The 16653-nt window shown below is 44.4% G+C and overlaps 1 protein-coding gene across 1 annotated transcript in view; it reads left to right on the top strand.

Moving 5' to 3' along the window:
• The window catches only part of abca2 (ATP-binding cassette, sub-family A (ABC1), member 2), a 167218-nt gene that overhangs the window by 60193 nt on the left and 90372 nt on the right, over positions 1-16653 (top strand). The window contains exons 9-12 of the mRNA XM_039620969.1: positions 9114-9484; positions 10255-10414; positions 10978-11106; positions 11256-11423. Coding sequence (XP_039476903.1) covers positions 9114-9484; positions 10255-10414; positions 10978-11106; positions 11256-11423 — 828 coding nt within the window. The remainder of the gene's footprint in view (positions 1-9113; positions 9485-10254; positions 10415-10977; positions 11107-11255; positions 11424-16653) is intronic.

Here is a 16653-nt window from a genome sequence, read left to right as displayed (position 1 = left end):
AATGTCATGTTTTATATTTTGAGGTACAGTTTCCTGGTGGTTTTGCAGAATCATATAACATTTGGTCAGGAAAGCCTTAACGAGTATTACTTGATTTTAAAAACAGTTTTGGTTTTGTTTTGTTTTTTGCCACAGGACACTACACGGTTTCTCAATTGTCAAGTCTGTCAAAAACTGGACATGCTTGAATCCCAACTTTCAGACGTCTGAGTGCCAATATTGGGTCACTATTATGGCGCCACCTAGTGGCAACAGGAAATATCCAGTAGATTATAATCATCCCATTTAGGTGAAATTTTAGTTGGTGCTTCAACACGATATACATCAGCAAGACATGTAATAGTGAGTATTCTCCATTCTCCAAGCGCTTCATTGTATCCGGCCTGTTTAATGTTAGTCAGGGAAATGTCTGACCTTTGTGAAGGCCTAAGCATGCTCGAAAACTAAACATGTTAGCTATGGTGAAAATTTACGTGTTTTATGAATCACATATGCAGAGTGGAAAATGGATCTACAGCACCTGTAACAGTGTTACGAGCACATAGATTGATCTTCAAATATGAAAGTTTTGGACAAAAAAGTCCATGGGACATATGACCGTAACATAACAGGAAGTCCAACATTTTGATTTTAGTAATTTTATAATTGGGACCTGATAGAGACAGCTAATCAAGTACCGAAGAGCAAAGGAAGTAACTGTATGGCAGGAACTGGAGACGACCTAAACCACATTCTTCAGCACTACCTATGTCTGAAAATTTTAGAAACCAGTACTGTGATCACCCAAAGGTGGATTTGGTCAGAACCTGGGAAGAGCGTGTACTGCAGAGCTCTTAAATGGATGTAACGTCTGAAGATAATTAAAGTCTCCGATCTCGCAGTCGTATATAACTGGTTCCACATGCAATGCATGTGTGACCTCCATAACTACCACCTTTGCTCATGTATGTTGGGCTGGCCTCTGCCGCTTCCTCCTAATTGATGTGTTTTAAGGTTTTATTCTGATACCTTTGATTTCATTTAATCTGAATAAAAACCTTCTGAAAGTGTTTTTTGATACAAATTATATATTTATATATATGTACAATATTAAGGTACTAAGCTCAATGCCATATTTAAATGCCATATGTATTAAATAATAGATTGTCTATTAATTAACCTTTTTAAATTCTATTTTATCATGTGTGACAAGTATTTTGGGCTTCAGTCTCAGTTTATACAAATGTGAATTATTTTAATCAAATGGAGGATGTTTTAATTAATTTTGCTTTATCCTGAGGCTAGGGAGAATAAAACCTTATTTGAATATTAATATTTAAATTTTATTGTGGATTGGTAGTACTACTTGTATTTAGACTGTGATCTGAATGGCAGATATAAGTTTTTTATTAGTCATACTAAGCGTGGGTGTGGACACTTCCAACTGTACGGTTTGATTTGATTTTTGTGTCTGGATCCTTTTCTTTATTTTGTAATTCTCTGGGAACCATGAAGACCCAAGCTGCTGGTACAAGTTTTTTTCACTGTCCAGGAGTGTGAATGTGGGCTAGCAGCCCTGTGGTGAAGATCCCAGTATGGAAGCTGTGGGTCCAGTTTGCAGAAAGACCAGTTAATGCCTGAATGTGCGTCAAAGGTGCACACGACTACAGAACAGACTTTGTTACTCACACAAAGAGTTTCTGAAAGTCGGCCTTGCGAAGAGAGTTGTAACAGTAATGTGTGGTTCTCTGCCCCGAGACACCCACAGTGCTGTCAGATGGTAAGCATGTCTATTATAGCCTACGCTTCATAATTGTCTAGCAGCCTTTGGGCATGCATTTGAAATGCAATAAATCTCCTAATCAGCTAGAAATATTAACAAATTTACTATCTAGTCAAAAGAAAGAAAAAGCAACTAAAAGCTATCAAACAATGACGATGTTCAAAAATTTAAATGAACATGCGTTGAAGTCACAGTTAGTGTTGAACCGTTCCTTAATCTGTAGAGGCACAAAGACTACATTTGTGTCTGGTTGAATATCAACCTGCTGTAATGATTGTTGTTGAGTCATTTTTGGTATTGCAAACTGTAAACCAAAAATAATGCAGTTCACATGAGCCCAAGTGTTCGCAAACCCACTGGTTAACACCAGGAAGTCCATGCCTTGTCTTGCCCATCCGGCATCGAAGACAGTGGGGAGACTGCACACAGTGATTTTAGTGAGAGGTAATCGAGAATATATGCTGACTGCACCTGTGCTGCTAAATAGTAAAGTCAATTATCACCCTTCCCTTTTGTTTGACTGTTTGACCTTGAGACATGCATCCACGTGTGTGGAATGTCTGGATGCCTGTGTACAAGCCCACATCCATGTCTGCCGCCTACAGTCAAAGTCATCCCCTTCCTGGCCTCATTATCTCAAGATTGGGAGTTAATTATTTTGTTATCTTTTGCTAGCAGATTACCTCTCCAAGTTACCGCACTTCACCAACCTGGAGAGGTAATCTGCCACTATATTACACTTGCCAATAATGAACCTAAAAGGCTGAAGTGAGAATCACCATTGTAACAGGCAGCTGTTGTAATTCTTCATGGAATTGATCCAAGTGAGTGCTTGGTGGTCAGTTTCCAGATCAAATTTATCTACACAAATAATATTGGAGTTTTTCCAGTGCCCGCTTAATGGCCAAGGCTTCCTTCTTAACAGTAGAATACATTGTGCCACGTGGCTTCTGGCCGTGATATAGGACTGGATGTTCTTTTCCATGGTTTCCTCGGGCCAGGACTGCTCTAGAGTGGTCTGTGGAAGCATCAAAAATCTTCAGCTGAAGTCAGGATTCCTGAGAACTGTGGAAGGTACACAAGTAGGCTTTCAGGGTATTCACAAACTGCTTGTCATATTACTGGGTTTCTTTGCTCCTTGCTGTTTGGGGCTGTAAGAGGGACTGCCATCGTTGGTTGCAAACTAGAGTACTAGCAAACAGTCCTGAAAAGAACCGTTCCTCCTTTTAGGTGCAAGGCTGAATTTCTGGATGGCTTCCACCTTATCCTGAGGACCCACCTTGTCTCAACCCTCTTGATAGCCCAGGTAGCGTGTCTCTTGCTGTGGCCATTCACATTTAGAGGGGTTGAGTGTCAGCCCTGCCCTTTTGGATCCTTCTGGTGACCTCTGACAGGTGCTGCAGATGCTCTTCCCATGTGTTGCTGTGGATCACAACATCATCAAGACAGGCTGCACTGCAGTGCTCACACCCCTGTAGTATCCTCTGGAAGGTGGCGGGTGCCCCTTGCAGTCTAAATAGCATCACAGTGTACTGGAAGAGCCCAGCTGGTGTTCGGAAGGTTGTGTATGGTTGAAAGGACTCTTCCAGTGGCACTTGCCATTTACACACATCTCCTTCTTAAAGATGATGACCACTGGACTGCACCTCTCCGAGAGGAAGGCTCAGTCTCCCCAAGCTTCAACATCTTCTCCACCTCCTGTTGCAAGTTTCCCACCAGTGGTTGTAGAACCCGGTAAGGACGGTGGTGGATGCGTTTCCCATGTTTTAGGTGTATCACATGTTTGACAGAAGTGGTTCTTCCGGGGTTAACAGAAGACAAAGATGGAACCTCCTGGAAGACCTGGAGTAACTGGGCTGGCTGCTGTAGAGCAAGACGCGACAGCACCAAAGACATCAGAAGGGTTTCTTGCTCTGATCTCACCTCTAACTTTAGGTTTACTTCCTTTTACCAATCGAGCTTTTCTGGAGTCTGAATTGGACACTCTTTCCCCTCTTTCAGAAGATTTTCAAGGTAGGTCTGTTTCATTTCTTAATTTTCTATGTGATTCTCATATGTCCCTGGCCCTATCCTGCGAAAAACTATTGTCCCTTTCATTTTTGTCAGAATTTTTTGTTTTATAGCAAAAGGAAGGAGTAACAACACTTTTTGACCAGATGGAATTCACAGTGGCAAGCCTGCTGCTCATATCAGCTCTTCTAGCTTTTCTGAGCCTTGCGCAGGTTGACCTCAGCCATCTTGCGGTATCTTGCCAGCCAATCCCTTATTTTGAGCAAAAACTGCTCCACCCTTTTATCACTTTCAGTGGAGAAAGGAGAATTTCCACCCTTCCAGGGTGCTAAATAGTGGATCTAACAACTTTCCTTTATACAACTTTCCTCATTCACCCATTCATACAAGTACTTTTTTTCTATTCAAGTGCTTCTAACACACACACACCAATGGATGCATTGGAGAGCAACTTGGGTTTAGAATCTTGCTCAAAAGAGCAAACCTCTCTGTTAACTACCTCACTCTCTCCCTCCAGGCTTTATATTAGAAGGTAAAGACCCTATAATTAAACAAAAAAAACAGAGAAATCTCCAACAGTCATGTGAGCCCCTTTGAGCAAGCGCCTTGGTGACAGTGGGAAGGAAAAACTCCCTTTTAACAGGAAGAAACCTCCAGCTGAACCAGGCTCAGGGAGGGGCGGGGCCATCTGCTGCAACTGGTTGATGTGAAGGGAGAAAGAGAGGATGAAGGCACTTTTTGAATGCGAACCAGAGATTAGTAATAACTAACGATTAAAAGCAGAATGGTTTGCGAACATATAGTGAATGAAAAAGAAACACTCGGTGCATCATGGGAATCCCCCATCCTAGACATATTGCAGAATAACTAAGGGAGGATTCAGGGTCACCGATCCAGCCCTAACTATATGCTTTAGCAAAAAGGAAAGTTTGAAGCCTAATCTTAGAAGTAGAGATAGTGTCTGTCTCCTGAATCCAAACTGGGAGCTGGTTCCCCAGAAGAGGGGCCTGGAAGTTGAAGGCCCTACCTTCCAAAGCAAAGTGCTTTAATAGGGTGATATGGTACTATAAGGTCATTAAGATAAGATGGGGCCTGATTATTTAAGACCTTGTATGTGAGGAGCAGGATTTTGAATTCTGGATTTAACGGGAAGCCAATGAAGGGAAGCCAATACAGGAGAAATCTGCTCTCTCTTTCTAGTCCCTGTCAGGACTCTTGCTGCAGCATTTTGGATTAACTGAAGGATTTTCAGGGAGTTTTTAGGACATCCTGATAATAAAGAATTACAGTAGTCCAGCCTGGAAGTAATAAATGCATGAACTAGTTTTTCAGCATCACTCTGAGACAGGATATTTCTAACTTTAGAGATGTTGCGCAAATAGAAAAAAGCAGTCTTACATATTCGGCATCGTGATGTGGTGGGACACGTCCAACAGGGCAGAGGAGGATTTGGTCTTGGCGCAGTAACACCTCGGTGGCAACAGGCATCTGTAACCGAACGTTGAAAAATGGTGGTGGAGGAGGTGCGTCGACAGGAGGAAACAGCCAGACATGCCAGAGCTGTGGCACTGGCCAAGCAGGGTCGCTGGATGAATTGGGAGAGTGTTGAAAAGAGGAAACTCTCATGGAGTGAAATCTGGGGAATGGAGTCTAATACACTAAGTTTCATCATCCGAGCAACATGCGATGTGCTACCTTCCCCAATAAATCTGCAGATGTGGTTCGGAAAGGACCCATCCTGCCCCTTGTGTACAATCCCAGCAACACTCAAGCATATCTTGGTTGGTTGTAGGACTAGCCTTACTCAGGGCAGATACACATGGAGACACAACCAGGTTCTCAGGTGTCTAGCTGAGAAAGTTGAGTGCAAAAGAAAATCCATCAACACTAAACCTTTCACGAACCAAGAGGAGCGTCAGTTTTCATCAACATTTGTCCAGGAAGGAGACAAGCCGAGGACAAGCCCCTCAACCCCAGACCTGGGCCTGTTGAAGGTTGCCAGGGATTGGCAGATTTAAGTGGACTTGGATCAGAGGCTAATTTTTCCCACAGAGATCGTAACAACAACTCTGCGACCAGATCTCGTCCTTTGGTCTAACTCCCAAAAACTTGCGTACATCATTGAGCTGACGGTACCATGGGAGGAAGCAATTGAGGAAGCGTTTGAGCATAAGAAGCTGCGGTATGCCAACTTGGCAGCTTAGGCAGAGGACAGAGGCTGGAAGATCAAGGTGCGCCTGGTGGAAGTGGGGTGCAGGGGCTTTGTTGCCCATACAACAGCAAAACTGCTTAGAGAGATTGGGATCAGAGGACAGGCTATAAGAGAATTGGCTAACACTGCTGAGAGGACCAGTCACTGGTTATGGTTAAAAAGGGCTGACATCACTTGGGCAGCTAAGGTAGTCAGCTAAGAGAAAAGAAATATTCCGCTCTTCTCCCCTCTGCTCTTCTTCCCTTTTCTGGGAGGCAGTGGGGAGGTAGAGCATACAGCCCAATCCGGTGGGGAGGTGTGGGAAGCCACATCGGGCGCCCCCCTTCCAGCTCTCCTCTCGGCTTTCTCCTATCTTGTCCCTTTTGTCTTTCTTCTCTCTATCACCTTTTATATCCCTTTGAAGAAGTTAGGCTCCATAAATGCTAAAGAGGTAAGTATTATTTCTCAGTTGCAGTGAATAGATGGGAAATAAACTGTAGGAAACTAAACAGAAAAAAGAAGAAGAGAAATAACAATTTAACATAAACCAGTGACACACTCCGGGGCCTGATCAACCCTGGCAGGGTCTCCTTGGATGAGGGTGTCTAGTGATAATGGCCGAAACACCCGATGAATCCAAGGTCCACTACTGATGATGTGTCCCAAATTTTAAAATGATAAGCTAGATCAGACCTCTAATCCCTAAACCTAACCAAGGAAGGAAAATGTCAGATTAGCCTGGGTAAAAGACCGAAAGTTGAGGCACACAACGATGTGTGCTGCTGGTAAAGTTTCTGGGCTGCCTTTCCTCATAACAGCCATCCCTCAAGAGTCTCTCCATCTAAAGCAATGCATTATCAGGGACTATAACATCTCGTCCTTTTTACTGAATGTTTAATATGTGCATTGAAGGACATGTCCTGGTCAAAAATGACTCCAAGGTTCCTCACAGCATTACTGGAGGCCAAGGTAATGCCATTCAGAGTAAGAATCTGGTTAGATACCAGGCTGCGTATGATAACTTCAGTTTTATGTAAATTTGAGAAAATTAGAGGTCATCCTGGTCTTTATGTCTTTTAGTTTAACTAATTGGTGTGTGTTAATTGACTTCATGGATAGATAAATTTGGGTATCATCTGTATAGCAGTGAAAATGTATACTATGCCTAATGAAGAAGCATGTATAATGTAACCTTTTAAATTTTTGGAGTACACATAGATAATGAACACCAATGCACTCTACAGGAAGTATGTCTGTGAAGGTTCTCAGTCATCCAGGTCATCGTAGTCAAAGGAGTTTGCAAAGAAAAGCATCTGGACTTCTTTGAGTTGCTTGAAGACGTTTCACCTCTCATCCGAGAAGCTTCTTCAGTTCTAAAGTCAAATGGCCGAGAGTCCCAGATTTAAACCCAGTGGGAGTATCCCCCCAAAGAGGGACACCAGGGGGTCCTTTGTCCCTCTGGAGTCAAACTCCTTTGACTCTACAGGAAGGGCCAGAGTCGTCTTTATTTTCTGAGGCGGCTGAGGTCTTTTAAACATCTGTTGCCCAGGATTTTCTATGAGTCTATTGTGGCCATGCTATCCTGTGTGCGGTTGTATGATGGAGCTTCAGGTTGAGGGTCGCAGATGCCAACGGACTCAAACTGGTCTGCAAGGCCAGCAATGTTTTGGGGATGGAGCTGGACTGCCTTAAGGTGGTGTCGGAGAGGCAGATGTTGTCCAAGTTAAGGACAATGCTGGAAAATACATCCCAACTACTCCATGAAATGCTAGCCAGTCACAGGAGCACGCTCAGTGAGAGGCTGAGATTACCCAAATGCACCACTTAACAACTCAGGAAATCATTCCTGCCTGCACTAGCACTGCATTGGCACACGATAACAGTGGAGAAATTATATCCTTTACTTAGTTATAGCACAGAAAGACGTCTACTGTGAGAATATCTATTCCCAGTTGTGTGTAATCTCTTATTGTAAATTTAAATGTTGTCAAGGAATGATCAGAGAAAAGAAGGACATAAGGGAATGTTGTGAAATATTCCGTTTCTATGGGATATGTTAAAACAAGATCTAGATTAAAGTGGTGGGTGGGGTCTAATAACAGATTAAAAGGCTGTGTTGAGGCTGTCATTTATAGCATCTACATGGATGTTAAAATCACCCACAATAATTATTTTATCTGAGCTGAGCACTAAATCAGATAAAAAGTCTGAGAAATCAGACAGAAACTCTGTGTAAGGCCCAGGTGGACGATAGATGATCATGAATAAGACTGGTTTCTGAGTTTTACAGCTGGGGTGGACGAGGCTAAGCATCAGGCTTTCAAATGAATTCAAACTCTGTCTTTAAATAATAAGCTTCATTGGACAATTGATGCCAAACCCTCTCTTGGCCTGTACTTTGAGGATTCTGACAATTAGTATGACTCAGGGACAACTGATTCATTTAAACTAACATTATGTTGAAACCAGTTTTCTGTAAGGCACACTAAATCAGTTTGTTGATCAATTGTTAATTCATGTACTAACAGGGACTTAGCGGGACACCAAATACTAATCCAGATTTGACAGTTTTACTCTTCGGTGCAGTTTGGGACTAGACATAGTCTGTAAGGGGGTTTTGGGGGGGGGGGGATAAAGGAAGGAGAGAAGCTGCAGACAGCTGTGTAAGACTCTGTCGCTCTTTCTGGTTAAGATTTTGGACAAATCAGTTCATCTGTTTGAAGCACCTCTTGCACCTCTAGTTCTTGGGCATCTCTGGCTCCACACTCATAATCTAAACACTGATTGGTCACATAATAGCATTTCTGGTTAGATCACATGGTGTCAAACCAACTGCATAAAATCTGCATCACTACCTTCAGACACTTATTCTCTTTTACCTCCTGATGAACCACCACCTGATGTGAAACTTTCAAAATGTTTTCAGTTCAGCTATAGTAACAGCACAGGGAGGATTGAATTCATGAATTCAGCTGCTTTCTACATCAATATCAGCAGGGGGTCTAGAGCAGATTGCAGTTGTGTTCTCAGGTAGTTTTAGTCTTTAGTTTGAGTTAAAATGTGCATTGACATTGGAAAACAGGGTCCTTTTTCATATGTCTGCTGTAGCCATCATGTAATTTGCCTATTTCCTCATTTCTTCCCATCCAGCTTCACCTGCAGCCCAGCTCTTCGGCTCTTCTCTCGCAGTCTAACGTTGGGGCTCTGTTGAAGGAACTGGCTGATGTAGAGAGGCTTCTAAAGGATGTGGACCTGCTTTCTAGTCTAGCTCGCCTGTTGCCCAAAGGGGCCTGTGCTGGTCGAACTCCAGCATCGCCTGCAAACACAACATGGGCTCCTAATGCCACCACATGGGGCCCCAACACAACTGACATTCCCAGAGAGGGGGATGAAGGAGGAGAGGAAGTTGGAGGAACAGAAAGTGCGAAAGGGAAGAAGGAAACGGAGAATCCTCATTCTCAGTTTTCAGCATTTGTACAGTTATGGGCTGGACTGCAGCCCATTCTGTGTGGGAATAACAGGTGGGTAAAACAAAAACTGTCTTTAATTGTGTGAGGAATGCTTTTGTCATGTTGTTTTAATATGAACATACATTTAAAGAAGTGCCCACATGTTTAGACTACTCTTTTGTACAAATACTAAAAGCCATCCAACAGAAGAGAAACAGAAGCAGTCACAGGTTTTATCTTTATATGAACAATGCTCAGAGTATAAAGTATATGCAATGAGAAAACTCCTCAGCTTCTCAACATAATAACGTTTTAGCACATAAATTAAATACTAATCACATCAAGAATATGAGAACAATTATCCAAGCCCAGAAAGATTGAATGGTTCATCGAATGGTTGCCTCCAGCTTGCCCTGAAACGGTTCACAGCCAAATGTGAAGTGGTGGGAAGGAGAATCAGATAGGGTGAGAAGTTCAGCCATCCGGGAAGGCTCAGAGTAGAGCCGCTGCTCCTCCACATCGAAAGGAGTCAGTTGAGGTGGTTCAGGCATCTGACAAGGATGCCTCCTGGACACCGCCTGGGTGAGGTGTCCTGGGCATGTCCCATTGGGATGAGGCCCCGGGGCAGACTCAGGACACACTGGAGAGATTATATCTCTCGGCTGGCTTGGGAATGCTCTGGTGTTCTCCCGGACAAGCTGTAGGAGGTGGCTGGGGAGAGGGAGGTCTGGGCTTCTCTGGTTAGGCTTCTCCGCGACCCAGCCCCCGGATAAGCGGAAGAAAATGTATGGATGTTACTTAGCAGTACAGTTGGTGCTCTTTAACCATAGATCTTGTTGCAGGATAATTGAACCGGAGGCTTTGAAGCAGGGAAACATGAGCTCTCTGGGATTCACCAGCAAAGAACAAAGGAATTTGGGCCTACTGGTTCACTTGATGACTACAAATCCCAAGATCCTCTACTCTCCTATTGGCTCCCAGGTGGACAAAGTGATTCAGAAGGCATGTAAACAGCACTCTCTTTTGTGTACATGTACAAACAGATTTACATCATCAATCAAGTAGATCACCACCATCTAATTTGTAGCCCTAACCTGATACAATGTTCATTCAGAACATTTTCGATGTTTTGTGTTGGTGCAACATGATCTATGCAAAACTCCATAATGACAAAGCAAAAGATGTTTCCATTCACTTGTTTTAAAATTGTTGAAAAAAAGAGGCTGATATTTTCCATTCACACTATTAATCATGCACTTTGATATAACTGTGCTCTGTTGTCTGTGAAATGTTTTTATGATTTGATTGGAGTCCACCTGTCATAGAACATAACTGAAAAGGGTAAGAACCAGGCCAGTGAGACGGGGCTGTGTCAAAGCACAGATCTGGGAAAAATATATTTAGGATGTTTAAGACCACAGTAACCTCCACTACTGTAAGAACTGTGTTATTGTATTGGAAGAAGAAGATATATATCATTATTATTATTATTATATATATATTTGCATATACAGATTCATACAGATTGTAATGAAGAACTAATGTGTTCACTTTTTTCTTTAAAGGCCAATGAGACATTTGCATTTGTTGGGAATGTGACACATTACACCCGGGTGTGGCTCAATATCTCCTCACAGCTCAGGAATTTCCTGGAGGAGGGCCAGTTCCACAAGCACCTGGTGTGGCTGCAGCAGGTACATTTACAAGAGATTCCACTTTTGACATAATGCTGCACTAATATTTTCCCTTTACATCCATCTTTACCTAGAATTTGATTTTGAGTCAGGAGCATTTTAATGGTTCTCTGCTTCTGCTTCATTCATCTTGTTTTTCCTTGCTCAAGCTGTTCTCAGATCTTCAGCAGCACCCTGAGTTGATAAATGGCACAGACACTGAGCTAATGCAAAGTCTGATGGAAGGAAACTACAGTCTTCCCAACACTTCCACCCTGCTTGAACAGCTGGACACCATTGACAATGCTGCCTGTGGCTGGACACACTTTATGTCTAAGGTCAGCACAGTTTTTATCTTTACTTTTACGAAGATAAAACAATGCATCACTTCGTGACAGGGGATTTCTTTAAATCACCCTGCCGTTCTTTCTTTAGCCAAGACTCCTGAGTTAGAAAACACAAAACACTGCAGTTCTTTCACTCGCGAGGACGGTCACAGAGCACTCGCACAGGAGACACTCATGGACTCGCACTTTGTCACCGTCTGCGTTTCTTTATTTATACAAGATGTTTCTGTGTGTGTGTGTGTGTGTGTGTGTGTGTGTGTGTGTGTGTGTGTGTGTGTGTGTGTGTATAAAGATAACAGAGTTATTCTCAGAACTCAGAGCTGAGGTTCCCCTTTTCTAAGTCTGTATGTTCCAAAACAGAAAGAGGAAGCTGTAAGTTGTTTATCACAGAAGAGTTCATGTCAAAAGTTATTAGGTGAAAAGTCACGTAGACATGTGCTTAATGATCAATAAAAGAATACATTTCATGTTAGCTGATCACAAAGTACACGATTTTCCTTTGACACTTCGTAAACTTAGTTTTGACCTGATAAAAAAGCAGCACTATAAAGTTAAAGTAAACCCTTATCTGTGTCTTGGCGTCGGTGAGCAGGCGACCACATGCCACATCGTCCCAGGTTTGAGTCTGATCCTTGTATGTCCCCCCCCCTCTCTCGATCTGCTTTTCTGTCTATCTCTACTATCGCTATCCAATAAAGGCAAAATGCCTAAAAAATAAAAACACTTATGCATCCTTTTTTTTTTTTTTTTTTTTTAAACCTGTCCCGTTTGGTTCTTTTGCCATCAGAATTATTGTCTAAAGGCGAAGAAAGATGCCCAACGGATTTACTTTACCAAATGGACCATCCCAGCCTTGCCGTAATGGTCTATTTGATTCACCTTTTATTGTTTATTTTATTTTCACTTGCTGAATACGGGACAGACTTAACTGGGGAAAGAAAGGGAGAAAGAAAGAGGAAAGAAAACAGCGGGGAAGAGGGACGGGGAAAAAGGGCAAAAACCAAAACCAACAAAATAAGCAGACAAAAAAATACATATATCGATCATCTGGTTCACCTGTTGAGAAAGAAAGAGAAAGCAAGCAGAAGAAAACGAGACTAATAAACAACATCACAATGATCTATGGGAATATGACAGTAAATACTAAATGTTAGACATTATTGTGCAGCACGTAAGATCGACAGCGCACAGTGTGCTTTGAGGTAAGAGCCAAAAAGGGTGTAGTTTGTGTGTGAGCACCCGTGTGTGCACCTGTGAGCATGAACGCGCTTGTTTTTAAAAGGTTCCTTCATGTAATGATCTGCTAGAGGGTGTGGGGGGCCACTGCCCCGTCCTCCAGGGCATGAAGCAGGTATGGAGGAGATCAAAACTCCAGACATCCAGAGGCCCCCAGAACACAAGAGACCAAGGAAGACCAACAGAGGGCAGCCACGTCACTATCCCAGAAAGAGCTGAGGAGAGTCCCAGATGAGGGGTCACTCAGCAGCCGCAGAGCAGAAGCCGGGGGGGTTGCAGTGACGTGCCCGTGAGCTCCGCCGGCAGCCAGCTGTGCCTGAGTGACCGAGCCCCGGGCCAAGAGGCCGAGGGCACCCCATCCCCGAAGGGGCCCGAGTGAGCCCCAGGCTCCAGGCCCCGATAAGCAGCCACCAAGGAGTGAGCCGGTGTGTACCTGGGCGCCCACCTCCGGACACAGAGAACCACCAACGCACCGATGTCTGAGGGCGTCCACCACCGGCAGGGGAAGTGGTGGGGGGAGATAGGCCTCCAAACCTTGGAGGGCCTGAGATGGCCCCAGAGAGGTGGCGTCTGATACCCAACCTGACATATAGACACAGACATACAGGCACACACAGATACAAACATCCATTCCCACCCTCATGCTCTCATAGGCAATTATTCCACACTCAACCAACGCGGAGACAGACATAGAGAGCGCTGTACACACAATCACTCTCCCAAGCGTACTCTAAGAACCGGGTCTAGGTACCCTTGCCCCTGGAGGGGGAAACTGCACCCAGACCCAGGTGGTGTTACCCTTTTCCCTGCGGTGGGAGAAGCAGACCGCCCGACTCCGCAGCAGCAGGAGGCCCCACATTCCAGACCCCAGTCGGACGGCCAACTCCTCCTCCCAGCCCCCCGCTCCAGCAGGCCGCAGAGAACGGGGTGTGTGAAGACTCAAACCTCCCTCCACCCGCTCATATGTAGTGTTGATGTATGTGTGTTCTAAGGTGCATTTAAAACCCAGGAGGGCATGGAGCTACCTGCCAGAGCAGCAGGTAAGCGCATAGCCCCTCCTGCTAGCCCCTCAATGTCACGTATTTAAAATTGAGAGGTGGGCAGCGACGCCAGGGGTGAGGTGTACACCCTGATGGTAATTTGGATTCTGTGTGGCGTGCCCACCCCAAGATCCTATATGTATGTGTAATGAGAGTCTGAGTAATGTGAATGTCTAAGTTGTGGGATAAAATTGAGGCAGAGGCAGCCAGAAGGGGACAGAGGGGATGCCTCCCTGCACCCTGGTGACACACCCCTACCCCAAGGCCCTGCATGTGTGGGTGATTGTGGTGGAGCGAGAAGAGGGAGGCAGCTGGAGATGGGGAGGGAAGGAAGGAGGGCAGTGACCCCTCCTGGGGCCAGCTCCCCCGCTGACCCCAGTAGGCACCCCCATACTCTGCAACCCGCCAGGGAAAGGGGGGCCCAGGCCCATCCGGACCGGGGCCCAGTGCAGCAGCGCCGCCCAGCCCCACAGAGCCCGGGACAGTCCACCCGACCCCACCACAGAGAAAACTACACCCACCCCATCATCCACTCATCTTCCAGACTACACAAGACAATAGACGCCCAGGCTGAGATCTTCCTCCACCTCTCCTGTATCTCCCCTCCTGCAGAGAGAGTTCCCGAAGAGAGAAAGCTCCTGCAAGATGTGACAACCTCCCCCACCAGTTGAAGAGCCCCCCAGGTGGCTCGATGCACCGGCGGCACCCTGCGCCAGGGCTGGGCCCCCATACACCCACCCGCCCACAACCCCGGCAACACACCAACCAGGACCCAGGCCCCTGAGGCCCGGCCAGGGCCCCAGCCCAGAGACGGAACACCCCAGAAACTCACGCCCATCCCGGACCCACCCAGGGGCAGCCAGGCTACCAGGTCAGTAACCCACGTCCGTCAGCACAGACCCTCCCTAGCCCCGCTGCACGCAGCCACGAGGAAACCGTCACCTAAGAGCCAACAGAGCCCTTAATTGGCCATGACCGCTACCCCGGGTTGAGCCCCCAAGGAAGATGCTCCTGGGAACCCCCGATGGCCTAAGCCTGTCCCTACCCCACACCTATCACAACAGTGAAGGTGGGACCAAACTATGACCCCCACCCCACTAGGTGATGGAGCTGATCAAAGGAGCCCAGAGCAATTGATCTGATGTGGTGGCAGAGGCTGTATCAAGACTAATGTGATCTAATAGATAATTTCTATATTGGTTAAAATTAAGATTATTTTTATTTTTCCAGTTCAGGAGGACTGTTTTCTTGGCTATGCATAGGGCAGTGAAAACCATATGGGCTATATTCTTTTCCGTAGTGACATTATCTAAGCTGCCCAACAAACACACTAAAGGGGAAGTTGGAATGTTACATTTCAGACACTTTGATAAGTCTTCACATATCTCGCGCCAAAACTTCTGAACTGGTGGACAGAACCAAAGAGCGTGGATATAATTGTCCGTGAATTGGTTTGGCAGTGTGAGCAGTTGTTGGTAGACGTAAAGCCCATCTTGAACATCCGATGACCTGTATAGTGCACTCTATGTAGTATTTTGTATTGAATTAATTGAAGACTGGGATTTCTAATTAGATGAAAGGTTTTTGAGCAAATCTGAGACCAGAAGTTTTGGTCTAAGTTAACTGATAAATCCGCTTCCCATTTTGCAATAGGAAGTGATATTGATTCATCTGCTTTAGAAAGCATTCTGTATATTTTGGACAGTGATTTGGGGGTTTTAAGAGTCAGAAATTGAACCACACTTGGTGGTGTTTGTAGTTCATCTTGACCTGGTTTAAATCTCTTTTTTACTATGAATTTAATTTGCTGATATTCTAAAATCTTTTTCTTGCTGATCCCATATTGTGTAACTAGTCTGTCAAATGAAATAAATTCTGTTCCTTCTAGTATATGTTCTAAATATTTGATTCCTTTACTACTCCAATCTGAAAAGTTTATCATATTATTGTTTTGTAATATGTCAGGGTTGTTCCAGATAGGTGTACGTTTGCATGGGATTAATGAAGACTCAGTCAACTTCAGAAACTCCCACCATGCTGTCAGAGAAGAGCTGATGTTGATGCTTTTGAAGCAATCATGTCGTTGGATGTTTGAGCTAATAAATGGTAGATTTGAAATCTCTAGATTATTGCAAAGTGCTTGTTCTACATCTAGCCAAGGTTCATCTAAGAGGGTATGTTTTGCCATCCTGAGATAAACTGAAGCCTGTTGGCTAAGAAGTAGTGCTGAAAGTTAGGTAGTTCTAATCCTCCTTTATCCTTGGTCTTTTGTAGTGTTTTTAAGCTTATACGTGGGGGGCTTATTTTTCAAAGGAATTTGGACATATATGAATCTAGAGATCTGAACCAATCTTGCGGCGGTTTAGTTGGGATCATTGAGAATAAATAATTTATTTTTGGTAATACCATCATTTTTATAGCGGCAACCCTTCCCATGAGTGATATGGGTAGACATTTCCACCTAGCCAGATCACCTTCTACTTTCTTTAAAAGTGGGATATGGTTTAATTTAGTTAGATCTGCAAGCTTGGGAGAAACATTAATACCTAAATATTTTATATTTCCCGATTGCAGTGGAGTAGAAGAGGAATTATGGAAGGAGCAATTAATCGGAAGGACTGTAGATTTTGACCAGTTAATTGAGTACACTTATGCATCCTGGATAACTATGCATAGTATGGATATCGAGTTCAGAAGAGAGAGAGTTCTCAATAAAAGGAAAAATACAGTAGATGATTTAAGAAGGGGCCTCCTGAGCACTGAATATTGAGCTGGCAGTACAGTTTTGGACCAAATACTGTAATCCCAGAACCAACTGGTGGACATGGGAGGTGATCAGGTTGAAGAAACTCTTACCTGGCTTTGTTAGCCAATGGGACTGCTGATGCAAAAACTTGGGTGTGGGAGGAGTTTGGGAACATAAAACAAGACTTTTGGTCAGCATC

Source organism: Oreochromis aureus, linkage group 12, assembly GCF_013358895.1.
Source record: "Oreochromis aureus strain Israel breed Guangdong linkage group 12, ZZ_aureus, whole genome shotgun sequence".
Classification (NCBI taxonomy): Eukaryota; Metazoa; Chordata; class Actinopteri; order Cichliformes; family Cichlidae; genus Oreochromis; species Oreochromis aureus.
Note: the sequence above shows the minus strand (reverse complement) of the source record. Positions and strands in the feature narration are given on the sequence as shown.